The sequence below is a fragment of the Scophthalmus maximus genome, chromosome 1 (assembly GCF_022379125.1).
Source record: "Scophthalmus maximus strain ysfricsl-2021 chromosome 1, ASM2237912v1, whole genome shotgun sequence".
Classification (NCBI taxonomy): domain Eukaryota; kingdom Metazoa; phylum Chordata; class Actinopteri; order Pleuronectiformes; family Scophthalmidae; genus Scophthalmus; species Scophthalmus maximus.
The window spans coordinates 8,329,035-8,356,813 of NC_061515.1; the positions used below are offsets into that span (position 1 = coordinate 8,329,035).

General features: G+C 42.7%; 2 protein-coding genes across 10 annotated transcripts in view; both read right to left on the bottom strand.

Moving 5' to 3' along the window:
* LOC118312797 (transmembrane protein 65-like) overlaps window positions 1–3,629 on the bottom strand; it is a 30,625-nt gene extending 26,996 nt beyond the window's left edge. The window contains exons 1-2 of the mRNA XM_035637727.2: window positions 3,451–3,629; window positions 2,879–3,193 (exon numbers count right to left, since the gene is read on the bottom strand). Coding sequence (XP_035493620.2) covers window positions 2,879–3,170 — 292 coding nt within the window. The 5' untranslated portion in view covers window positions 3,171–3,193; window positions 3,451–3,629. The remainder of the gene's footprint in view (window positions 1–2,878; window positions 3,194–3,450) is intronic.
* Window positions 3,630–4,994: 1,365 nt separating this feature from the next.
* Window positions 4,995–27,779, bottom strand: part of LOC118306358 (protein MTSS 1-like) — a 50,511-nt gene continuing 27,726 nt past the window's right edge. For 2 of the 9 annotated variants that reach the window (XM_035629810.2, XM_035629817.2), the window contains 14 exons: window positions 22,811–22,895; window positions 21,510–21,601; window positions 21,182–21,256; window positions 19,533–19,544; window positions 14,379–14,536; window positions 14,139–14,246; window positions 13,886–13,983; window positions 12,173–12,437; window positions 10,739–10,849; window positions 10,151–10,396; window positions 9,719–9,940; window positions 9,011–9,176; window positions 8,649–8,930; window positions 4,995–8,502 (listed from right to left, as the gene is read on the bottom strand). In XM_035629810.2, coding sequence (XP_035485703.2) covers window positions 7,970–8,502; window positions 8,649–8,930; window positions 9,011–9,176; window positions 9,719–9,940; window positions 10,151–10,396; window positions 10,739–10,849; window positions 12,173–12,437; window positions 13,886–13,983; window positions 14,139–14,246; window positions 14,379–14,536; window positions 19,533–19,544; window positions 21,182–21,256; window positions 21,510–21,601; window positions 22,811–22,895 — 2,453 coding nt within the window. In that variant the 3' untranslated portion in view covers window positions 4,995–7,969. The remainder of the gene's footprint in view (window positions 8,503–8,648; window positions 8,931–9,010; window positions 9,177–9,718; window positions 9,941–10,150; window positions 10,397–10,738; window positions 10,850–12,172; window positions 12,438–13,885; window positions 13,984–14,138; window positions 14,247–14,378; window positions 14,537–19,532; window positions 19,545–21,181; window positions 21,257–21,509; window positions 21,602–22,810; window positions 22,896–27,779) is intronic. The other 7 variants (XM_035629816.2, XM_035629811.2, XM_035629813.2 and 4 more) reach the window with 7 other exon arrangements.

Consider the following 27,779-nt stretch of genomic DNA (forward strand, 5'->3'; position numbering starts at 1 on the left):
CCTGGAGGGTTACTGTAGCGTGAAGGTGAGAGGATGACCGCATGCGGGCTCCAGCCAGGCCGGCCCCCCGCAGGCGAGAGCAGAGGGAAAATAGATGTCCTCCGCATGCAGTCACCTCCGTGCACCCGCTCGCATCATCCTCTCGTTTTCAGTCGGGTCACTTGCGAGTGGCAACACACCGTGACCGTCACCCATTGGTTTGTGAACTGCCGTCTAGAAGCCTTCGAATGTAGCATTTTGGCCGGCGCCATCTTGTTTTTTGAAAACCAGAAGTAAGCATATTTGTAGGGCAGAGGGGACACGTCCACCGACACCTGGGACCTGCACACAATGGACGGTACTAGCCGTCAATCACACGGTATCCACGCCCCCAAATGCATCCGGTGCTTCAGACCATAAACTCCTCAGCAAAGAGTTTACTGACGTTAAAAATCAAACGAGAAGTAGACTCATTTTTCTCATAGTCTTCAACGGAGACAGACTTCTCCCTGCAACCAGTGGAGTCGCCCTCTGCTGGTCATTCCAGAGAATACAGGTTTGAGGCACTTTCCAGACTCTGTGACTTCATCCATTTTCATATACAGTCTATGGTCACTCTGAATATGAAGACATATAATAAAAGCTTTAACTGAGGCTGGTATTCCACAGTATTCTAAAAGAATCAAAACAGCGCTGCATGATGCAACAAAGCAGAATGTCAAGTAATCTTGCTTTTAGGATTTTGATGGTGAAAGAAGTCTTTCAATCGTGGTGTTTCATCCCTTCAGTGCCACACATTCAAGTGGTCCGAAAGTAGTGAGAAACCACGACCACCGCCCACCATCACGCGGGGTTTTGCTCAACGATGATATTTTAGGGTCATCACTTGTCAACAATTATCACCAAAGGTTTGAACGCTAGTGTCAACGCGTCACGGTCTCGTCAGTAACACGATGACTGTCGGACGACCCTGTCAAACTGCGTCCAGAAGGTGAACGACTTCTATGATCCGATCAATAATGTAAACGATCCTCACTATCACACGCAGCTGACAGCAGCATGCCTCAGTCCTGCTCCACATATATATATATATATATCTATATATATATATATAGATATATATATATAGATATATATATCTATATATATATTCTGGGCCCATGATGCAGGAGCTTATGGAGGGTGAATCTCCAGAAAAACCTCCATCATCACATTTTGAATTTATCTCCAAAACTCCATTTAAAGGAACCATCTCTTACATTGCAAACCAAACAAACAGATGCAACTTTTTTAAAGCCACGGCGACAGAGGCAGGCCTACTGTATACTAACGATGACGGCCTCGGCTGTGCATTTTCTGCACGTCCTTGATAATAACCATTCCGAGGCCGCACATACTGCACAGCGAGCAGGAACAGTACGGACACTATTCATAGCAGCATGTGCGTCTATGTTCAACATTCAGCACTGTGTTGATATTTGCTTTAAGGAGCTGTGGCATGAGAACAACAGTTCATCTACTGAGCGGTACAGTACATCATCAACATTCAAACGAACGCTCAAGCTTTTAAATGTTAGTACGGGGAAATTCAGAGATTTTTAATGGATCAGAGCGACGAACATGTTCATGTTGATATTTCCACTGACAAAACTGAAAGAGCATCGATTACGTTTTCCACACACTTAAAATATGGTATTTCTAAAATGGCTTTCAGGCTGTTTGCTACTGTTCATTTCAAATCCAACATCCGATAATTTGACAGTGATGAAACAAAAACCCCATTAGACAAAACTACGTGAATCTATTTGAACGTAGACACGTTGTACCTGGAGAGAAATGCAGGGAGACTCGGAGCAGCGTATATACTCTCAGATGTGAAGCCTTCATCATCATTCCCCCATTGATCGACTGACTCACTATCGTCTCTCTCCCAATGAGCGACATCCACTGTACTTCCATCTCTTACTGTACTCTCACAATTCAATTCTCATGTTTAATGAAATCCAAAATGCTGCGCTCATATACCGCAGAGCGAAAAACCTGCTACCGCTTGAACGTGCAGCGGAAAATGCTGCACGTTGGGAAGCGTTTAAACTCGACTGTGTAAACTTCACTGCAGGTCGGCGTGTTACTGAACAGGCACTTTGTGAGGGAGGACTGGATCGCTCATCGAGTCCCTCGATGTATGAATTACGATTTACACAAGTTTGTCTACAAGCAGCTGATATCAAGTATAGAGCGAATGTAATTTTGCTCCGAAAATGGCAAAAACAACTGTTAGGAAAACAGGCTCACCATACATTTGGCTGATACATGAAGAGATGTGTCGTCAAGAAGGCTGAATAACTCCAGGTTGTCATTTGTTAGAGTTAACATATATATATATTTTTTTGCAGACTCCATTTGTTGGGGTCAAGGGTCGCTGGAATCTATTAAGGCAGCCCCTCCCCCTCTCTCTGCACAGAGGGGGGGTCAGAGGTCAGGGGTCAGGATCAGCTGCAGAACAGCATCAGAGGACATTTACAATGTAATTTCACAATGTAACAATGGTTAGCTGTTTTGAAAAAAAACTCAAAGGCTCCAACCACAGTCTTCCAGCTGTGGCTCTCAGACCTGCATTATGATCGTGAAGATTTTAATGACTACCCTGATTTAACAAAAGCAATGAATGGATCATCATATCAAATGTATTTATTAATTGTTGAATATGTATCTTTTATTCTTCAATAAGCCATTTTTCAAGAACATCCTGCTAATTAAAAGCTGATCCCCCTGAGTTGCATGATTGATAAACTGAGTCATGGCCAACATATTGATGTCAAATCTAAATACATTCATAATGTATTAGCTACGACGAGACCCGATGTAACTCGACGCGCCGCAGTGCAACATCACCTACCTTGGGCTATGGCTATGGACTCGAACCTGTGCAGCTCCCGCAGCAGGCAGGTGCGCTCGGACGGGTGCAGGCTGTAGATGAACTCCTTGGCTCCCTGCGGCGAGTCGAGCGGCTCCACGGACTCCTTCAGCGGGTGAGTGCCCAGGCGGCGCCGCTGCTGCTGCTGCTGCAGCGCGGAGGACAGCGGGGGCAGCGCGGCGGCCAGGCGGTCGCCGAGGCCGCGTCGGGCCAACCCGGCGCCGGCCCTCAGGGAGAGGGCGGGCCGCAGGACTGCGCGCAGGCCGGGCAGCATCTCCGGGACGAGGGAGGAGAAACCTGATGGGGGGGGGGGGCATCAGCCAGGCCTGGTTATGCACTCGTATTAAAAACAACAACAACAACAACAACACATGTATCTTGAATATGAAATCATCGCTGCGATGATCGCATTGTGAAGAAGGTAAAGGATGAGGGAACAGTCCGCCCACATCGAACTGCAACTTGTCCCATCGGATCGGACGCACCTCAGTCGATTCTCCCCTGTCCCGTCACACACACAGACACACACACACACACGGTCGCCCCTCGCTGACCTGCTGCCGTGAGATGTCGTCAAACCGCCGCGGCGGAGCCTCGAACACACCGAGCTCGCTCTTTTCTTGTCTTCTGTAGGAAAAAAAATCACATGTTTGCGAGCGTGGGGCCGAGCTGCCGTGTAACCTCCGGTGTGATGGTGTGAGGAGGAGGAGGAGGAGGAGGAGGAAGAAGAGGAGGAGGAGGAGGGTCGCGTCTTCTGCCCCGAATATATGTTCCAATGGCAGCGCCGCTTCGCCCCGTGCGTAACTCTGACGGCACCGACGCACGGACGCACGGACGCACGGAGCCATCCAGCAGCGGGCACTTGTGTTCGTCTCATCATAGCTACGCTGCCACAATGACACGTGTGAAATGTGCTATGTTGTATTTGATCTCATGAAAAAAAGAAAAGAAAAATGTTCTCACTGTGGATTCATGTGCTGCATCGATTTATGATTAATCAATTTCGTCCTACATACCGGGTTTTTTTTTCTTCCAGTTTGGAATGTGGACGGATTGAGACGATCAAATCCTCCAGGGGAATATCCGCATGGGGGGTTTTCATATTTAACTATAATTGTATTGATCACACTGTATGTAAATATGAACATATGAAGACAAAAATCGGTTTTGACTGACAGTCACAGGGCCACTGAGTCTCTTGTAGGATGATTATATAATGAGAAAGGGGCGTGTTTGTCTGTTGGGTGTGTGTGTGTGTGTGTGTGTGTGTGTGTGTCCATCCCTCCCTCTGGTTATATAGTGGTGAGGTCTATTCATTCACAAAGACTTCAGCCGGAGTCCACACCCCAGGAAACGATGACACCATGTGGAAGTTATGTGTTTCGAAGAGGAAAAAAAAGAAAGAAAAAAGGATAGAAACATTGTTTTACTTCTAATTGAATACTAACGTTAACGACTTTCTGTCAGATGGTGGCTGGGTCTTTTTCGGGGGTGTAGTTTCATGGAATAGACGAGAGTTTTCAGGGCCTCTAATAATGGGAGGAGTGGGAGTGATGCTTCCTCCATCCAGTTACTACAAACTGGGCTGGGGCTTTTAAAAAGAGGATACAACAGCGACCCCTGCTGGCCAGAACCAAACACATCATCTGTCCATATAGTACGACGGATTATGAGGGCCACCTAGAGTACAAGGGGAAATGTCTTGAGAATTTAATAATTAGAAGGATTAAACATAATTTCATGCTGAGTCATTTATAAGGGTTGTAGCTTGTTGTCAGTAATACAATGAAAACCTGGCTTTTTGTGCTGTTATGTTACCACACAAGTTACTACATGTTCCAAATAAACTACTCATCTGATTGATCTTTACTTTTTGTTTTAAGCGGAGAAGAACAAACTGTGAAATTCAACCTTTTTGAGTGAATGGACTTGAATGTCCATTACTTGTCAAGATTTCCATGGCAACCCAGCTGACCCATTCTGTCGACGAGGACCGTGTGATACTACCGGATGAACCTTGAGGGGAGGCCTTTCAAGGAAAAGAATTGGGTTAGTGGACACGTGTAAGTTGCATATTCAAGAAGCCACTGAGGCGAAGCAAAATTTATATTGTTTATTATATAGCTAAAACTGTCAATACACAAGAAAAAAAAACTTTTACTTCTGGAAACAAACTGCATCATAGCTTGTTGAACTGTACAGGGGGCGAGACGGAGAGGTCTACTCTCCTCGGGGTGAGGGTGGGGTCAGGGGTCAGGGAGGGGAAATAAGATAGAAACTAAACTAGAAACCAGTTTTAACTTTACTTTCAAATGATAAAACCTCTTATTCATAGGATATAGTGACATTTGGCAACTCTGATATAATATATATTTATATGCTAGCAATTTAAATATGAAAATTACAGGTGGACACTAAAAGTCTTAGACAGACGGCCCCAAAAAATAAAATAAAACAACACTATTTACATAATGGACAATATGTAGAACAGAATGCTGGGCTTCCAAAAACATCTGAGCAGTGACGTTCCCTTCGCTCTCGGAAGTTTAACGAGACATATACGGTTTGATGGTTTGTCGTAAGTTCAGTTTAGGCACAGAGATGATCTGCTTGTTCTTGTCATCCCTGGATGTTCATGCTTAGACGTCTCTGGGAAACTCCAGACATACGAGGCCAGAAAGCTCAGACATTGTGGGCAAAACACACCACTTGTTCAAATCTATTTTTTTTTTTTTTTTTAAAAGAGGTCGGCCAGATGAACTGTTGAATTTTTCACCTGAAAAATATTCAAACGAAACACTTTTTGGAGCTGAAACTTAAGTGAATGCATCGGCCCGCGAAATCTGCCCTCATAATACTGATACTGATTTAAATCTCGCCAGTGCAGAACCTTAACTTTTCATTCACAACAAAGCCTTTCTGTATCATTAATGTGATTATTAAAATGAAGTTTATGCAAAAGTGGGTGTGAAATTAGGGACTTGAATGAATAATAGCTGGACACTGATGCTAAAATCTGATGTACATTACATCAACAGATTGCACATGCGTGGGAAGACGGAAGAACTCTATTACTCTGATATTTTATACAAGTATAAAAATAAAGATAGGTTGAGGAAGAAAAAAAAAAAGGATTTAAAGACTGAGAAAGAAAATAAATTACAAAAAAAAAGTGTGAGTTCCCGGACTAACTTGTACAGCTAAATAATATTTACACCTTCAACATGTGGTAGTAGACATGGTCTCACAGTGCTTGAACTGAAAATAAAAAACAAAACACAGACTATAAGTCAGTGACATTAATTGCTCTTAGCCTTTAGTCTTACAACGATGTCTGAAGAAAAAGCTCCTGTTGTCCAGATGAAAAAAAAGTACCTTTAGTATAATGACACTACTATCTAAAAACATCTATCAAGACGGAACTTGTCACCGTTGATGCCGTTACAAAACAAACACAAAAAATATTGTAGATGAAACATGAAAACATAATGAATCAAAAGGATGCATGCTACATGCGTCTCAAATGACCGCAACCAGACAGAACAATAGAAAGAATGGCATCATCACTTACAACTTTTAACTCAACTTTAAAAACATCAAAAATATTTTTGCCTCATCAACTTCTATAAAATGTTTAATACTTTATATATATATTTATACATTTGAATTAGCGTTGACTTTTGACATGGCACGTCTGTACTTTTGACATTTTCTAGTAACGTGATGAGCAATCGGAAAACTGTGCCGGTTGTTGTATGGCTAATAAATGCTTCAAAAATAAGAGGAAGGGGCTAATATTTAAGGACTAACATGAACCAGAAACCACTGAGAATTTCTACAAAGCTCAGCATGTAGATACACGGCAGATTAAAGCTTACAGCGGATTGAGCTGATTTTGAAAAAGAACAACCAATTCATATCCCATGGGAATTTGGGTCATGATGATCATTATATAAACATCAATAAACACAACATGTCTAAAGATGTGAAACTGAATCATTTTGGCACAGTGGAGGAGCAGGAGGAAAAACGTGGCAAAAGACACGGGGGGGGAAGAAGCACCGACGCACTCGTCGTCAACAGCCACGTGCAGAACTATGTACAAATCATGTAAATCCTATAATAAACTACAACGAAATAGAAAGTAACTCATGGGTGTGATGCCTTAGTCACACTGCAGTCCACTGCTTGGGTGCAACATAGTCCTCTGCCCTTCCTGAAGCCGCCGGGGGTGTCTCTCCGAGGACGCAGCCGATGCAATTCAGGAGTCGGCAAATTGAGTCGTTACTGTTTAGTGCAGCTGAATATTGCTCCCTTGACGCTGTGTTGTACTTGCGGTGGGTGTTGTTCTCCTTCTGCCGAGACATTATGCGTATTCGTCCCTCCGTGGTACGCGACGCACTCCTGCAACAAGAAGCGTTTAAGAAGCTGTATAATACACAGTGTTTTTTTAACACGGAGAAGAGGCAAACTCATTGTCCTTGTCCAACCCTCTGCTTCAGGGACAATACTGGAGGCGAGTGTGTCAAGTACGTCTTCACTGTTCTCTTGTTGACGTGAACATACTATGAAGTGATGCTGCTCGGTGCTTCTTGAACATTCTCATGTTTTACACTTTCATTTCACAGCTAGGCGGCTCGGATTTGCGAATACATATATTTCTACTGTGATGCATGTAAGAAATGATTTTTTTCTCCTTGTTCTCAATAAGTGGAACTACGATCAACTTCTGGTCCAATCCTATATTTTAACAAACCTGGCTTTACAGGTATCCTAATGTCAAATTAGAAAACTTGTATATCTATATATTTTCCTTTCATTGAAGACGGCGCCTGTAGCGAGAGATCCTCAAAGATGAAAATTTACAGAATGAGGATTGTAGAATAGGTGCTTTTGATTTCTCAAACTAGCATAAGAAGCCTTTAGATTCTATACGTTGCATTTCTATCAGCAACACTTTCTTTGTAAAGCCTTTAACCTAATTTACAAATGATAATGAACGGGGGAGCCTCATTTCTGTGACACGGACCACACGTTTCTTGTGACCCTCGTCTGAATATCGTGACGATGTCATCATGCGATGCGAGGTGCGGAGCGATCGTTGGTGAGGGTTCTCTTGAGCTTGACACCCTTGCGAATGGCCACCAGCATATTTCCTTCTCCCCCTTCCCCTTCTCCTCCCTCTGAGCCGATCTCACTGTGGAGGTGCTGCTGGGTCAGTTGATTGATCAGGGCGGCGGTGGGCGGGTTGGTTGTAGCCTGACCACTCCAGGACATCACAGGCAATGTGTCAGCACACACCCCTCCTGCAAATGTTGGAGAATCTGGGCTTTCTCCTCCTCCCATCTCGTCTGCATTCCTGCTCCCATTAACTGCTCCGGACATATCTGGCACCGTTGGGATTTTTACCGGGATGACGGGTGTACGAATAGGGATGGGGCCGGTCCCCATGACGGAGCCTGAACGGCGAGCGGAGGGTTTTGAGGAGGGGGTGCGGCGGATGGTGGCGACCCCCGGGGTGATGATAACTGGACCGTGGCCTGTAGAATAGGAGCCAGAGGCATTATGGGAGCTGGATCCGGAATAAAATCCCTGACCTGATGAGCCTGCAATGACACAACCAAAATAATGATTTCATCCACTAACAATTAAGTACATTGCAGTCAATTATACTGGAGATGACACAAGAAGGAAACAAAACAACAAATTAAACTACTCTTCTTCTTAATGACACTATCAGTGCAGCTTGTACCTGTAGGGGTGGGTGGATAAGGCCCAGCAGGGGCAGATGGATAAGCTCCTGTGTAGATAGGTGTGGGGGGATAAGGCCCCGCAGGGTAGGCCCCCTGTCCAGGGTAAGGAGCATGTGGGCTGGGCAGCCCTGCTGTGGAGGCTGGGCGTTTTGTCTGGAACATGCGTCGGTAGGACTGACTGATGTCACTGTTTCTGGGGATGGTGGAGGACTTGTCAAAGTCAGACTGCTGCTGCTCCGGCTCCTGATCTCCAGCCATCGAGAAATAGTCATAATCTGACACTAGAGGGGCAGAAAGAGGGAGGAGTTGGCGGTGCACGTTCAAAACTGGCAATGGACCGTTTCTAGAAAGTGTGCGTTACCTTGTGACGGTATAGTGTCTTCGGAGCAACAGGGTGTGTTGGTCTGCGTGCTGTAGCCACTGGAGCACTGGATTGAGTCTCTACTGGACCTCTGGGTGTCCAGCTCCAGACCTCTGGACAAGGCCAGAGCCAGTTCCTCGTGAGTCTCAATATCAGCGGCCTGCAACTACACAAAATGAAAAAAGAAATTTAGTAATTGAGTCTGAAATTCTGACTGTCTAGATGGAGCCAGGAACAATTCATTAAAGTCATTAAAATCATTAGGTACAACTTATTTGGGTCATTAAATGGGAACATTAGCGGTGGGCAGCTCATTCATGTGGTTTAAAACGGCATGACTGCAAAAAAAAAAAAACATTGGCCCAGATGGAAGGTGAATGAGAGGTCATCTCACAGCTGCCATTACATGTAGACCTACCAGTGTTAATGTGCTTCAAGAAAAAAAGAGGAAAATGATTCAATGAACATTTCTGATGGGAAATTTACCTCCAGCAGGCGCAAAGTAACTGGAGCAAAGTACAGGACGAAATGTGAGTAGAGAGTATGTCTGAAATCTTATGCGGCATCATTAAGTCTTCTCATGTTATTAATTAAGACTGACTTATTAAAATGTTGAGATAAATGTTGAGATAAATTTAATGAACAATAGATGATGAAATAAGGGGTGAGGCAGGAAAACCCAGACAATCTGTTAAGACCAAAGCAAACCTTGAGAGGTGCAGCCACAGTCCTGCTCCTCTCTTCCACTGAGGCTGATGAGCCTGGTGTTTGTAGCGGAGCCCGAGCTGAGGTCGAGGCGGGGCCCGAGGACTGGCTGCCGTCACTGTTCATATTACCGTTACTGTCTATTACAGCTGGGGTCTCCTTGTCTTTCTTCCTCCTTAGTGTGTTGACCATGGGCTGGTCATAAGGCCCTGGCTTTGCCCAGTCCTGTAATGAAAGACATGTCAGTGTTTGTTATTACTCTGATGTTATTTTGATGAACATTTAAAAGCTTTATCCCTGTATTTCATCATTAAAGAAACTGATTAAATGTATTCTTTACATTACACATCAGTAAAACTGTTCAAAACTTTGAACAAACACTGGATAAGGAGGGTGGGACGACGTTGACCATCAAGGCCGAGGCGATGAACAAACCTTCCAGCTTGGGACTCGGGATGAAGGCACCATGGGCGAGCCCACCGTGCAGTTGTGAGGGTAGTCTGGCAGCAAGGCGGAGGCGGGGCGTGACCATGAACGGGTGGGGCAGGAGGAGGAGGTGGAGGATGAGGAGGAAGGAGGGAAGAACGGGAAGGCAGTGGCTGACTCTGAGCCCAAACTCCCCCCGTTGCTATGCAGGTAGGGGGAACTGGCCGGACTGTAGTGGTCAAAACCATTGGACAACTGGATGTGTGTGTGCAGCAGTGGGAGGAGGGATGATAACAGAAAAATGGGATAAATTATTGAAATGATAAACAGTGGAAAAATCAAAACAAAACAGACAACAGCACTGAGGAGAAATCATTCAAAAGGGACATGAAAATAATGAGGAATCTGTATTGACCATGTCAACACAGAACAAAGGAAATGGTCACAAATGGTGAACTGAGTGAAGGAACTAATGATGTAAGTTCAGTGCAATGTGCAGCCAAGGTTTGAGTTTAGTGTGAGGAAACTGGGGGTGCTTAAAATGTTAGGAAAGCACGGACAATAAATGTGTGTGAGAGGTTGATGAGTGTGTTTCACCTTGTCAGTGTGCTGAGGTGCAGTAGCTGCAGCTAGAGGAGAGGGGGAGCTGCAGTCACTGGGAAGCTGCCCAGTCTCTGACACCTCAGAGGAGCTGGAGCTTGGACAAGGCTGAGACAGCGAGGGCAGAGGCGGCAGCAAGCAGGCAGAGAGAGAGAGAGACAGAGAGAGAGAGAGAGAGAGAGAGAGAGAGAGAGAGAATTTCAAAGACAGACGTGTCAGCAGGTAGATGGAGCGAAGCAAAGAGAAGCAGTTTATTAGGGAGGCTCTTTCCACAGTTCTCAGCAGTTAGTGAGGAGTGCGGCCAAGTGAAGGTGCACTGGGAGTAATACAGCTTTAACTGCATGGACACCAGACATGTTATGTTTGAGTCTTGTTCAAGGGGAAGCACAGGCAAAGTATCCTAACAAACTCATGATTAACATTAATAATATGCTACTTAATCCATGCCTATAGGGAAATGTAAATATTTTACATGCCGCCGTCCAGAAAGAGATTAAGGGGTTGGGGTTAGCTCTAGCATGCTGCATAAAAGTGGTTATTGACAATCGATGTGAATTAAAGAGATCCACATTAAGTGTGAGCCATGGCCTGGCCTCGTTGACCCTGGGTTAAGGAGTAAGTCCTGGTAAGCCCCGCTCAGCCACGTGACTGTTTCCCTTTCAAAACTTCAGCCAATGTAACTAGAACAAGAGTGAGGCAAATGAGACGAAGGATTCCCAGGACTGTACTGTAAAAGGGGTCAGACGTGGACCTGCCAAACCACCTTCACTGCATCATAAAAACTTGGACTCAAACTATACCAATGTGTTCTGGACAGGGGAACTCTGGTTGCTGGCGGGCTTAACAAAAAACTACAACAACAAAAAAAAACCAAACAGCCGCTCTCATGGTTGAGAGCCACAAACCCCACGCAGACAATCTGCTGGACGATGATTATCTAAGAAACCCTCTGTCAGATGGTTCGATAAAAGTGACAGAATGGGGATAGAGACACATTATTAGTGCCTATAAACATGTAACATGTCATTTCACTGTGATGCATCTAGTGAAAATACAACATGGCGTCGACTCAGGCCTCTGCAACTCTAACCGCACCAGAGTCTGTCACAGCAGTCAACTCTTTAATAGCAGGATGGGGCTGACCTGTTTTGCCCTGGGCCAGAATGGAGGCAGACTAATTTCCTGTCCATTTATGCTATAATAATAGCAGTGAAATGACTTCACCATGATCACACACACTCACTGCTGCCAGCTAACTGCCTCTCACAGTGGCTAGGGAGATGTGAGAAAATAATTGGATTTGGGGTTTTCTCACCGACTACAATAACTTGTGAATCATAGAGCATGTGTTTTTTATAGTCTTGTCTCAACCATATGTGCATACTTGAACCCAAAGCTGTTGTTAAATGTGGGTAGTTTATTTTCTCTTACCTTTGTTTCAGGTTGCATAGGCGAGGATGATTTGGGCGACATGTATTGGTCTTGTGATGAAGAAATGAAACCAGAGTCGTGGGAGGAGATGCTAGAGAGCCGAGCTGGGGCCTGCTGCGGTAGCGTGGAGCTACGGTACCGGTGGCGGGGTTGATGGTGGTGGAAGAGGTGGTGTGAGGAAGAGGAGGAAGAAGAGGAGGAAGGAGAATGAGAGTGGGAGCCACTGGATCCCCTGGAGTCACTACTGTTAACGCTGTTCAGACTACTGTGAAAGGGGAGTGAGCGGAGGAACGAGAGGAAGGAGAAGTTGGGCAGTGACAGGCGGGATGAAGAGAATCGAGCGCACCCAAAGGCATGGATTGAAGAAAGAAAGTGGGGTAAAGAAGAGATAAAAGGAATAGTAGAGAAGGAATGAGGGCAGAGGATTGGGGGGATGTGGAGGAGACAGGGTGGGAAACAATTAACACAGCACACCAAGATGCAGCAAGCAGTGACTGAGGCCAATCCAGTCAAAATAACAAAACCAACCAACATAAGAGGCGTAAATAAATCATAATGAAAATAATTACAGGCGGGAAATCACAGGATTTCATGCCTTTTGAAAATATTCACACAAAAAGAGAAAAACAATCAAAACACTGGTTGAAATTACTGGGAATTGAGAATCAACAAATTAAACATCTGAAGCAAATCTGCACTATGAAAAAATATAAACAATATGTAACAAATCATGTAGAAACTTGACAGTAAAATGCAAAAGAACCAGGCAACTACTGTATACCTACTTCAGGATGCTAGTAGTGCTAATCTATCATGCAAACTGAAACACACACAAATGTGTGTGTGCATTAGGCAAGTCACAAAATGGGCAAAAAATATAAATCGCACAGCATCAAAATTATAAAAGTGGCTTTTTCGCAATGATTCATGAATTTTGTAAGTGGTTTTTTTTGGGAAAGCATGGTTAGCAAAAAGCGTATCACCATTGTAATGATTGAGACATAGAATGTATATTGTTTCTCTATAGTGGGTTTAAATGGTTATTGTAGAGTTTTGATTGAATCATTTGCCTCCCACAAACACTAAATTTGGTGCTGGATTTAAGATTGGAGAAGATTTTAACTTGATAAATACAAAGCAAAACAAAACCCGGGCTCAAATTTTCTTTCTTTGAACCAGAACAGTTGAGGAAAACTCATTGGGAGGCGCACACACAAAGCAGGGTGGACAGAATGTGGAAAATATGGTCTGAACAGCCTAAAAAAAAAATATATCCCTGTGTGCATTTCCTTCGACATTGTAGGTCTATTTTAGCTGTTTTCCTCAGAGGAATGAACTAAAATGATAATTTACAAAGATGAGATGAAGACATAAAAAGCATTTATGATAAAGAACTGTTGCAGCTCATAACAACCACTGGGTGGCAGACATAGTTTGGGCAACACAATTAAGAGTGTTGTCCTTGTTGCCCCCAATCTACACTGATGTAAGCCCTCTCCAAAGAAGCTTCATAATCATTAATGGGGAAAAGGAGAGATTTTCAGATTTCATCAATCCCTAATATGCTTGCATATAATGTATAACCTCTAACAAAAAACACTGACATTTTATGCCGTTTAATTTCCTTGTCAAAGGAATTTTGTTGTCAAACAAAATAACTCAGTTTCATTATCTGTGGCTGTAAGTTTGGGTGATTGGCTTTACTGAACCAACCTGCACATGCTTGACTTCCTGGACATAGTGGTGCTGGGGGATGAGGGAGGCGTTTGATATGACCAGCTAAAGTCTGAGCCCTTCAGGTCCATGATCACCTGAGAGGGAGGAAAACATTTGTCATACTTAATAGTTGTACTTGCCAAAGTTGACAGGCATTAAGCAAAGCCTCCGAAAATACACACAACAACAAGACGTGCAGGACTGTAAAGTGTCTGTTTTGTTTGTGTGTTCAGAGACCGTTTCATCTCACCTGTTCACTAGCAGGGGGAAGCTTGTGGGGGTCAGAGGTCAGGGCTTTGAGGTCATCAGAGATGGCCTGGAGATGGGTGACCTCTCCCAACATACAAATCTCCTCGTCCTAAAATAATTATCAACATATTAGTAGTATGAATAATCATCTTTTCAGTTTGTGGCATAAAGCAAAAGAAAGCAACAACACAGCAGAGCCAGATGACTGACGGCTCATTTCTCTCTCCCTCGCTGTACGCACCACTACAGGCCGCAGCATTGCCACGAAACAGCAGAATCTCTGTCTCTCCTCTATAAGAGCCTTCCTCAGGGCCTGTTTCTCCGTCTCCTCCAGCAGAATGTATTTATCACTGACATCCTGCATGGCGCTGTCCAACTGGGGCTGGATATCACCTCGACCTTGGAAACGAAATAGACACACAAACGCGCAGACAAAATGAATATCGCTGTATAACCAAATCACAACAAAAAAACATGTTACTGAGGTAAATTTTACAACAAAACCCCCTCAACAACAGAGATAGTATAAAAAGCATAGTTATGACACTACACCATGCATGAATAATTACAAACAATATGAAAGAACAAATGATGTATTTCAATTTCATCTCTTGTCTCTGGTCTGCTACTACTGCTCCACATTTTATCGTTCCATTGTGGTCCATGCTATCTTCACTGCCACCATTTGAATGCTGCTGCTACTTTTTGCCTATCACCTCAGCATGGCCACTCTTGTCACTCAAGTGTCTTCTATCTCTTGTGGAGGCAAGAGGGTTATCTCCTTTAGGCTAATCTGCTGCTTGTCTTGGAAAACTATAATCTATTATGGCGAGATACACAAAAGTGAGAACCCCCTTTTTTGACTATCTCCCAACTGCTCTTTGTTAAACACTTTAATTCCAGGGAGATTCTTGACAGGGCTAAGAGAAACTGTGTGTGTGTGTGTGTGTGTGTGTGTGTGTGTGTGTGTTTCATTAGTAAAAAAAAGAGTGCAAGGTTTCTACAAGACCATCTGGTCCTTGTGTTGTTTGAATATGCATATGTAAATCCGTGAATGTTTGAGGACAATCATGACAATTCCAAGGTTATCCTGTTATTTTGCACTACGTGTGCCTTTGTGATGTGTGTGTGTGGTTGCATGCACTTGTGTATGTGTATGATGTTAATTGAGGAAACCCTGAAGCCAAATCTAGCCCTCTTGCGTTCTCTGTGGAGGCAGGAAGACTGGCGACTGCCCAAGTTGACATGCAGTGGGCCTCAAAGCCATTATCTAACCACTCAAACTACACTTGCACCCAAACACACAGTCTTGACTTTGGTACATCAAGGTTAAGCCCACAGTGAACAACCCTGTGGTCCGTCTGTCTACTCTTGTGTCTGGGCAAAGATAACAAACGGGTGTCTTTTGTTTAACATTCGACATGGAGGCCCTATACAATGCAAACCAGTAGGAAAAGACACAGATAAAGTTACACAGGCAAATCATTTTAACCACGTAATGTAAAAACGTAGGCATGTCCATCTTATCGTGAGGACAAACCATCAGATCTTTCCTCTCTGATATGTCAGTACATTATACATGTGGGAAGCTGTTTCCACTGCTTCATCGCTCTGTCGGTTGAGTACAGGGACACGGATAATACTACTGGAAAAGCAGAGCAAGTGGAAACTCTTCACTAGCACACTCAGCATTACAACAGCTGACTGTAATGAGAAATGACTAATTGTCTTAATCACTGAAGTACAAGGTGAACGTTGATACTGGATTAAGCTTTTGAATATGACTCCCAACTATGTCATTTATGTGGATGTACGGGTGGAGTTATTCTAGGACAACGTTTGTATCCAAAGTGAGAAGACTGTGCAGTTACATCTCCAGTCTAAGAAAATGTTTTACCTATATAGCAAAAGTTGTCTTTATAATTTTATGTCAATACATAGATTATTTACAAAGGAATCAAATAAACAATATAACTGTGACTCTTCAAATATACTGAGACCACACAATTAAACAATATGGGGCAGTATATGAATCCCATGTGGACTGCCCTCAGTACCCTTATGGTTGTTGACAAAATGAGACAAACTGACTTTCCACATATAGAGAATCCATTTACCAAGCGTGGTTTAGTGTCTGTGACGCTGGACTGTGTGGAATGTGAGCTGTGTTTATTGCAGTCCCTACTATGTTGCACTACGGAGAGCACGGTAGAGTAGATGGACTGTAGCAGCCAGTTTGGAAAGTCCAAATTGCAGTATATATATTTTCAGTCTCCAAAGGCAGCTTGTTGAGCAGACAGGTATAATGTTACATACAAGATTGTACAAGATTTTGCAGAGAGCTGGATGTGTGAGCTGCCTACGCAGGCCTTAGTCATTGGTCTGGTTCCCACGACAGGACAAAACTCATCGTTATTCATTTCCCTCCAGGCAAAATGTCTTTTTCCATCCTGTTGGTGGAATTTATTTGCCGACATTTCCAATAAGTCTACTGCAATCCTTAGTGTGTCGGCTACGGCTAGTGCAGAATGCTGCTGCCCAACACCAGGCTTAAGGCCCATATCTCCCCAATTCTTGCCTCCCTTGGCTGCCAGTCAAATTTAGGATTGATTTAATGTTTTAATAACTTTTAAAGCTCAGCATGGTCTGACACCACAGACATTTAACAGAGCTACTAACTCCCTATATGCTCCAAGCCGTGGCCTTAGGTCGTCCAACCGACTCTTGCTAGTAGTTCCCATGTCAAGGCTGTTAACTAATGGTAACCTTAATTCAATTAGGTCCCTGAGGCTCTGGAAGTCCTTGCCTGAGGAGATAAGACTTACCAGCACTTAACCTGTTTTTTTAAATCATTGCTTAAAACTAACTAATGGCATTATCTTTCTTATTTTTGTTTTGTGCTGTTTTATTCCAATGTATATATGTACTTGCTATAGAAATAACGATTTATTATTATTATTATTATTATTATCATTATTATTATTATTGTACACAACTGGTCACTCACTATTAATTGGTATTGCAAAACAATTATGTATCAAATAAATCCATAAAGTAAAACTGCGTACAGCTGCCTGCGACTAAAGAATTTAAATTCTTTATGGCAAAATGCTGAATATTTGCCTTGAGTAGAGGTTCTGCTGTGATGTAGGCTCTTCAATAATAAATCACTGCTCTCAAGTGATAAATGTCACGTAAAACTGAGAAATATTCTCGCCGAAGACACATTTTCTTTAAATCCGTTTAAAGATGACTTTATAGCGTTTTAAACTTTCAGCTTCAGTTGGCTTCGATGTAGAAAAACAGCTTTTCAAGCTCCAGTGCCAGCGATGCTGTGGTGTCTCTTTGGCACACAGCAAACTGAGGGAGCACACTGCATTCTGCTCTCTCCCACTAGTTCAAGCCTTGGCAGTCTGTATCCTCGACATAACCAAAGTGGTTTTGGAAAGACACCACTGTAAGTTGAGGAACTTTGTCCGAGACAGATGGAAAGCCAAATATTTTCTTTGTTGCTGTTTTGGTAGAACCGGGAGTAGCTCGAGTCGTGCTTCACATTGTAGCAAATCAGAATCACATTACTTCCACGTCTACTTCTGTCGAGGGCGGAGTCATGGAGAAGCACCTTTATCCCTTCACTCGTCTAAATACATTCAAATGTTTTAACCTTAATCTTGACCACTTTAAAAGTGAATCACAAAGTAATTGATTCGTGACATCAACTCAAAAACGCTCATTTCATCCGACCACACGTGAATTGAAAAATATTTTTTCATATTCAACCAAAAGCCGTACTGGTTTCTCAATCAGGCTGAGACGGACTTTAGTATTAATTGGAAGGATGGGAAGAATTGTACACACACATGGGTACACAGGGAAGAAAATATCACCTTGTGGTGAGCAGAGGGGTTATTTGTGCTGAACTTAAGCTTCTGTTATGTTACAACTCTGTCTGAGCTGCGGGTTGCTCCTTGATTCGTACACATTCCCAGTGGCCATAACTTGTGCATTCGTGCTTGTGCAACTATGTGAAGGCGAAGGCCCTGATTGCTGCTTCCTCTTTCTCCTCAACCACAGACAAACATTGAGGTTGACTGAAGCTCAGTGGTCACCGACATGGCATCTTGAACAAATCCACACTAACATATTATACAACTCTTTTCCGTGTTCAATTAAAGACAATCAGGTTTTGTGACATTGTTTTTTCATTTGATCCGTCGATCAATTATATTAGAGTCTAACTGTTTTAAATCAAAAGGATGACTAAACGATGATACTGGTGTGTATGTTTCTCAACTGCAATGACACAATAGTGTCCAAAACACATCTTAATGTATGTCAATGAACTTTGTGCCACTCAATTTGTCACCAACATCTCTTGAAGACGTATAGTTTTATGACTAATAAACTGTGTGTGTGCGCACGCGCCAACGCGTTCAAATGAGATTCAGAAATCTCACTGATATTCTATATTCTTGTTTTCACCAGACTCAATGGCCTCACACACAGGTAGACACATGTGCACACACAAATGAGATTAACTGCGCCAGCTTTCACATGACCAGTGATTACATTAGGATGCAGTCACAGGCTGTTTCTTAGAGAGGCCGGGGTCCTAGGTCAGAAAAACACCCTCACAAGACTAGTATCAAACATCAGATATAGACTCGCACAACACAAGCTGACAGATGGGGTGTTATTTCAGGGCATTAAAGGAGGGCTCTTCATTTAAGCAGTGTGACTGGCTGCCTCTTACTAAATTTAATTTACATGTTTGTGTGTATTCTGTGATAGTGGGTTGAGTGAGTTTAAAGACTTTTTTCACCCACTGGGGCAGTTAGTACCCGAACTTATCTCAAGTCTTCTGAGGACTCCACCTTACCTCTCTCTCTTCTTCAAAAACATCATGTTTTTGCAATCAACATGATACTAATTCAATGAAGAAATTATATTTTCTATTTCAGCCCTCAAGTGCGTTACAGTTGTGGAGCTGCAACTCCTGCTCCTGTTCAACTGGCAAATTTCAAACATGGGCCCTCTAACCCAGAATTGCAAACAGTGAAAAAAAATCAGAAGACAACAAAAGAACAAAAGTGTGGAGGTAGAAGAGGCCACAGAACAAAGGGTGAGCCTCACTTCTTTTTGTCTAAATAAAACCTACAGGGAGTCAGATTCACAGACTATTAAATCTTGATGTGCCAGTATGTTGTATCAGTAACACACTGTAAAAAATAATTTCATATCTCTAGAGGAAAAATTTGTATGAATATATTTATTGGGGCAAAAGCAACTATATATTTTATGGCTTATTCACAATGAAACTAAGATGATTGGTTAAAAGCATTGTAGCATCAAGCAACTACCTGGACAGTTGTGTCTGTTCCACAGAGTGACTTACCCAGATTATCAGCTGCAGTGCAGCGTAAGGCCAAGGATTGTATCAGAACCACATGGGGACAGGGAGAGGAAAAAGATTCAAGTCAACTGAAATGAGTGCCAGCGCTAAACACTAATTCATCATGGTGCAGCTTTGTGTGTCTGGGTGCCTGTAATAACACTGTGATACTGAAATACTCAGACAAAACAGTGTGTCACTAGGTAAAAAAAACACAAATATTATCAACTGTTTCTTGTCCAAAAGATGTACATTAACTAATTCATTAATTGGCAGTAACATCAATTTTCACATTATCAATTTTAAAGACGGTGCCAAATATCAGCAGGTTTTTCGTTTTTCAAAAACACATTATGGCTACTGCTTCCTTTCTCACTGGTGCACACATCAATTTGTCAGTGAATTTAAATTCCTCAAGACGATCATTTAAAAAAAATATTTTTATAATCTTGATAGACATGTTTCGTAACAATGAGAAGAGCAACACGACAACAGTCCCAGTGTTTACAGATTGTATGGTCTGTCACGCACTCATCCCAACAATGTTTGATGACAATCAAAGTCATGCAGGCAACTGTAGAGGACACGTCTAAATACCTAGAGGATTTTTTTCCCTCTAGGTGAATGTGTATGTAGAACTTGAGCCAAGATGACTGCAGAAAGAAAGAGCCCCTGTACTCTCACTGAGTGTTTACCAAGTAAGGTAATGTTTAGCCTGACTAGATCTGCACACGTCTAATCACACACACACACACACACACACACACACACACACACACACACACACACACACACACACACACACACACACACACACACACACACACACACACACACACACACACACACACACACACACACACACACACACACACACACACAGTTGTCTAATAAAAAACATCTTACGTGTTTTCTGACGATAAGATCTGATTTTTCCTATTCCTAATTGTCGACTTCTTGCAGACACAGGTCTTTTTGCAGTTATAGCATTGATGAAACTCAGTGGATGTGCTGCTACCCCCCCCCCCCCCCCCCCCATTCCTGATGTTAGTTACTTGAAACAGTATGCACAGATTTCTAATTTTGGCATTCAGCAAACGGATGATTACAAGATTCTCACAGAGGTCACTGAAAACAAGATATTTCTTATGTCCGGTTAGTGGTGGCAGAGACATAGCATTGGTGGAAAAAACAGACTGAAGCTGAAGAAGTCAAGCCTTTCCCCCCTTCACTTAAAATACATGCTAATCTTTTTTGTGTGATGGGTGTAAAAGACTCAAGTTTCAAACTTTCTTGTTTTTTTGACAAACACGTGACTGCTGTCAATCGTTGGTTTAGCAAGCAACCCCTCATGTTGATAGCACTGTCAACTTCATACTTAGTTATTATGTGCTAGCTGTTGTGCCTGCACAATAAAGATAAAAAGCACGGGTATGTTGTGTAGTGTACGTTCCTCTGGTTTTCATTTTCTGTGGTTAGAGTTTTACTACTCTGTGGGTGCAAGATTGTTAGAACCAGATCTGTCTCCATCATTAACTGATTAGCTGCACTAAGCAGTGTTAATTTGGCAGACTACACTTAATCTTTTTTAAAAAAAAACATATTTTAAACAACCTAATCTTAAAGCTAAAAAAAAAGATATATTTTTTAACCTTTCTTTGCTTTCTTCTGAAGTTTCAGCGTGTCCGAGGACTTCTTCTTGATTTCCTGCCGAGCCCTTTTATACTCTGGTTCAGATAGACAAGGTTAAAAAAAAATAATAATTGATTAGCTGTGTGAAAACTGTGTTAAAGAACAGCATTTATTACAATGACAAACAAAGAGGATATGAAGACCTGATTGCTGACCTATGCTTAAAGTCATTGTTACTTGGCAACTTGTTAAGTCAAATGCAGTGTGAGAAGAAAGAACAACACAGACACTTCTCATTTCTTGCAAATGATTAGATAAGATGCATTTTGTTGGTGAACTGATTTCTACCTTTAGCGTGGTCCTTGTCCAGAGTATTTACTCCTCTTTTCCACTCCTCCATCTGTTCTTGCAGAGGGTTGATCAGGTACTCCAGGAAGCCTCTGCAAAAACAACAGGTTACTCACTTCTGATCGGAGGTCAGCCACATAACCAGCAGACTGATCCTTTAAAATCCAAATTAAATTTTATAGACTGGCCGACCATTCCCATTTATAAACATATGAATGTGAAATATGTGTAAGGAACTTACTTATGTTTCATTTTATTCATGTCTTACAAAATCACTTTACCAGTGTCTCTGCAGTAGCCCTAAAAATACCATTGGGTCTGCTTTGCCTTTCTGTCTGTATAGTGTAATGTCTTGTCTGTCAATCATTAACAGCCAGAAAGAAAGGGAGAAAAACAGACTGAGTGTCACAGGAGGAAGTTGAGAAGCATGTGCAGTCTTGTCTTTGAGGGGGTCTTTAAGAGGGTGGGAGTGTGAGAGGTGGGCAGCTGCAGGCTTAGTGCATGAAACTAAAATTAGGCTTGTCCCTCTTGCAGACATTTCTCCAGAGAGTGTGTGTGTGTATGTCAGTGGGTGGGTGGTGACCACAGCCCCCCACTGTACAGTCCCTGCTATGGAGATCCAAGTGGAATCTCTACCCAAATGCCACCCGTATTAGAGAGTCCCTTGTTTGTGTGTGTGTGTGTGTGAGTGTGTGTGTGTGTGTGTGTGTGTATGTGTGAAAGAAAGAGGGTGACTTCACTGAGACATTACAGATGCTGGTATCGCCAGACAAATCATCTCTTTCCCAGCACGTCATGATCCCAAAAATATCAAAATATAGGGACATATGTTGAGATAACGTTTCAAATACACATCATTATATTGGAGTTGCACTGGGACGGTGCTTGGGTCAAAGTACAACAACTGAGTTGCTAATATAGGAAACAAGGCATGATGAAATAAACATATTTACCTTTGAATTTTTGAAAAGCTCTAGAATCGTAATAGTTTGTTTTTTTAAAACTCAAAACTCAAATTACTTGACTTTGGCAGGGACTTATACTTTTGGAATGGATGTTTGTCAGATATTCAAACCCACTGTGAATATTCCATTTTTTAGCTCGGTCAAACGACATAGATGGCGCCCATTGACATGGTAACCCCACTCCCACCCATCCCCTTTTACAACCCAGCCGAGCATTCATTAAAGTTCCATCAGACAGTGCATTATATATAGACCCTGTAAATTTCAATAGTGTTGAGGAGTGAGAGGGAAACAGTAAGAGAGCAGCAAACCAATGCACTGTGTCATGTTCCTTACATGGAGAACTGTTTGAGTTTAGCCTCTATGCTGCGATGTCTCATACACATCCTCGTCAAGGCTGATCCAATGTCTCTGGTTCCACCTGAAAGATATGAGAAGAACAAAAACAACAAGATTTTAATGGAATAATTGCTACAATATCCATTCATTTATTTAACCAAATCTCAGAATCACTACGACTTATTGAAAAGGACATGACTATACAGTAGAGACAATATTTTAGGTGGTTGAATGATCCACGTGAAGTTATTCAATGAATTATATGAGAGCAAATGACATTAAGGAGAGGGCTAGAGGCAAGAAAAGACAGAAAGGAAGGGTTAAAAGGAAAATATCACACAGAGATTTACAGTAGCTGTTTTCAGACATGAAGTTTGCTGTTCACATATGAAGAATGTTTGTCACAGCTCTAGACTGTGACAAACATCTTTCAACGTTACCCTTGGTGACACAGATGCCCTTAAAAGTTCAAATAAACAGTTGGCAAACCAGTTGTTTCACTTTAGCCTGTTTCGGGGGCCGCCCTGAAAAGGTTTGACATTTACAGCACAGAGTTTGCTGCAATTTGAGGCAAATTATCATAACACCAGAGCTGCAGCTGTATCATTTAGTAGGACGTCTAATTACACAGGTAACTGGAGAGACTCCATGGAGCTACATACAGACAATGGGCTTTTGATAAAGACTAGGAGGCTGAATCTACAGGGTAAACACGGAGTAAAAAGAAGATATTTAAGTGCAGCATATAATACTCATAGTCAGCTAATGCTGTAAAGTAGTTGACTTCAAACTAAACTGAGAGTGACTTCACTGCTGTGAAGAAAAAAAATGTTGCTGAACTTTCTACATCAAACGTCACAGGGGAGCACTCACTGACCCCACTCGTTCCTCTGCAGCTGTAAACAGTGGGAATCAGCGGGAAGCACAGATTTACGAACTGCGCACATATTCAGGTCAAGAGAAGTGATGGGAAGTCGGAGCTGGAGCCTAGAAAATGTGCTTTGGGCTAGTGTCAGTTTTTATCACACAGGCTAACTAGCTGTCTACTGGAAGGCCTCTGGCAGGACAGCTAAGCAGGAACTTGACGTTGATTGACAGAACCATTGTCTGGCAGCTCAGTATGACCGGTCGGTTTCTATATGGGACCGAGGCACCACTGTGTGTGTGTGTGTGTGTGTGTGTGTGTGTGTGTGTGTGTTGGTGAGTACATGAGAGAGAGAAGGTGGGGGCACAGACATCTTGTATGAAACTGTGAGAAGTTCTTGTGGCTTTCTGTTCAGCGACATGAGTATTACCCTCAGTGTGTGTGTGTGTGTGTGTGTGTGTGTGTATGTGTGTGTGTGTGTGTGTGTGTGAGAGAGAGAGAGAGAGATGATGTGATTTTAAGTGTGAATCCCCTCCAACTGAGCAGGCCATTCTGCTGTCAGTAAAGTCCATGCTGCATGCAGAGACACACACACACAGCTGTCACTCACTCAAACACACTCACGCTCAGAATCACAACACGCGCACGCACGCACACACACACACACACACGCACGCACGGACGCACACACACACACAGTTTTTTTTCCTCTGTCAGAGGCTGGACAAAACAAAGGCGAGTCTGCTGATCTGGACTACAACACTTTAATACTCAAGGGAAACTGAGGAAACTATTTCAAAACAGGAGTAAAATTAGTAAGCTGAGACAAATTTTCAAATTGAACTTGCGGTTTCAAATTGTCAAATGGAGATCAAATTCAATAACATTATTATTGAAGAGTAATGTGATCAGGGCAAAGCAAGATTATGATAATCCAGGACAATTGTCAACAGTATTTCAGACTCCAGACAGATATCTTGGAGCCACCCAGTGTGAACTGTGTAACTCAGGTTGAGCCGTGGGACGAAAAAAATTGCAGCAAAACCGTCTCTCTGTGTCCCTCAAATAAAACGTGTCCCTAGGGCAGAATCTTCTGTGTTGATGTTGCAAAATGTGCAAACAAGCAAGAAGTCCTGTGTTAAATTGAAACCAGAACTGTCTGACAGCTCAGTGGAAAAAAAGGCAAAGCAGAGACAAACAGCACCATGGACAGACATACGAGGTGCCATCGAATTAACCTATGCAATACAATTAATTACAACTTTCCCGCATCTTTCAAGAATACATAATTCAATGTCAATCCCACTGAGCCCATTAGGACCTCAAAGCTCTCCCTTTATCCATTCATTCAACTCCACCATCCATTCCTCTATAACTGTGCGTGCTTATTATTGCAGAGGGTGTGGCTACTACATGCCATAAAAGACCTCTCTGTTATACAACACCATAATGCTCATTCATTCCTGTGTTCACTTGTTTAGTCATCATATCCATCCATCCATCCATCCATCTGCCTCCTTCTCCCTTACCATTACTGCCTGTTATCCTAGAGGGTGTGGCTGATAGATGCCACAGTGGCACGGAGAAACCACACACACACACACACACACACACACACACACACACACACACACACACACACACACACACACACACACACACACACACACACACACACACACACACACACACACACACACACACACACACACACACACACACACACACACACACACACACACACACACACACACACACACAAAAACAATGAAAGTTCATTTTTCATTAGAAAGTTACTGCAGAGTTCAGGCCTGTGCTCAAGGGAAGAGTTAGGTTTCAGTTGATTATTCATTTGGCGCAGCCCCACCCACACTACTGGATTTGATATGAGGGGTATTCATCGAGCGAAATATGCTCTTGGCTGCATGCAGCATTATGAGTGTGGAAATGTTACACTCTAACTCACCCTAAGGTCAGATCTTTATGGGGTTAATGCAAGAACAGACTTTCAATGCATTCATTTGAAATGGTCATATACTGCTCACATACAAAAGATTGGCATACAGTACATCAGAAGTGGTCTGCAGATGTTAGCGTCGCTTAAGATGTGGTTATGGCAAAAGGACTCCTTCCATGCCATGAGCACAAACAGGCATAAAAAAAAAAATCAAGAAAACTGAGCTGCGAAACAAAAAACTGTAGCAACATGATAATCGTAATAATAAATAATTCAGTCGCGCGCCACATATTCTATGTATGAAAGAGACTTGTTTCTCTTTCATACACTGCTCCCTCTCACAGCAGGTAACTAGTCAATGTGGCCTCTGCCATGACTGCCAGTTGCCGTGGAAACTGTATATGTATGTGCGCATGCCAGCTACAATCTGTCTTGGGCTCCATTAATGTTACTGCAGATTTTTTGGGGAGGTTACAACACACACTGCCTGTACATGCAGTCCAGAATAACGTACAGCGCGACAAAGTTATATAACAAAAAACTTAGTAAAAAAAATCACATTTTAACCATGATAGTGATTTCAACCATGTCACCCATTAGGAGCTCATCACATCACATGCAGTCAAAAGTGTTAACGGTTAGATATCAGGTCAATCCCAGTTTGTGGACAGTTGTTGTGTTGCTCTCAGGATGAAGTGGCTGCTAACACATCGTCGTCTACTCCGTCGTCTAGCACAGAATGACCCCTGGATAGAAATAGCTGCACTGGCAGCACCAGTTGTCCGCCACACACATGCACACAGTATGTAGAGTGAAGTATATACACATACACAAAAGCAGCAGCCGGCCAGACTAATGCTGTGAGTGTAGTTGCATAGCTGGTTTGCAGTATAAATAGCTGCTGTGTGACATGGTTGTTTTGGAGGCTTGTAATTATCCCCGCACTACCAACACTTAAACAGCGGAAAACACACACACACACACACACACACACACACACACACACACACACACACACACACACACACACACACACACACACACACACACACACACACACACACACACACACACACACACACACACACACACACACACACACACACACACACACACACACACACACACACACACACACACACACACACACACTAAGCTCCACCCTTTTTTGCCACTGTGAACGAATCACTCTAAACTAACACCTTTAAAAAAACAAAACAAAGTAAGCAGCATTTAGGTTTGAGAAAAAAAGGCTAATTTGGTCACATGATGTGTTAATGTTTCACAGGACTGCGGCTGGTTCATGCATGGTTTGTGTTTCAACACAAACAGACTCAGGCCTTGTCGATTTCTAGTATACATTGAAGTTTTTACATTGTTCACATACTCCTATCAAAGATTTCAGCTTGTGTGGGAACCAGTGTCTCAAGAGTCTATCAGGCCATTTGTGACAGAGACGTGATAATTGTCCTTGTCCCTGTGTGCGTGTGTAAGCATGAGAGTGAGAGAGATAGGATGGCATTTTGATGTTGAGTTGCCAAGTCTGTCTCTGTCCTCAACCCCCCCTCCAGACTGTTCCTTGGAATGTCACACTGTGCTGACACAGAGAGTGTGTGTGTGTGTCATTGTGTGTGTGATGTATACTGTGTGTGAAAGCATTAGAAAGAAGGGAAGCTCTCATTGTGATGCATAGCGCTCTATAGGTGTACGGCAGAGTGCAGTACCAAGATGTCCTGTGCGAGTGACCACTCTTTATTTTGACCAGTGTTGAAATAAACTCACTCGTCCTCTCTCTAGGATTTGATAAAAGGTGGAAGGACAGAGTTCCTTCCCTTGTCTGCATTAACAGATTGCCTTTCAGGTTGTTATGAGAACGATAATTGAGGTCAAACTTCTCTATTTATCCCTTTTTATATGGCCCCACATATGATTCTCCTTTTTAACCTGCCACATTTTTTTCCAGATAATAAATACTGTACTTCTAAACAACTACTCATTTAAATGCAGATCCTGTGGTGTACAGTTCCTAAAAATATAATCCATGGTTCATTTCCTGTAAACCCACTGAAGAAGGCCTGTGGTACACAGTACACATCTTTACATCTTATGTCAGTTTGTCATTAGAGGATGGAGGGAATTCTAAT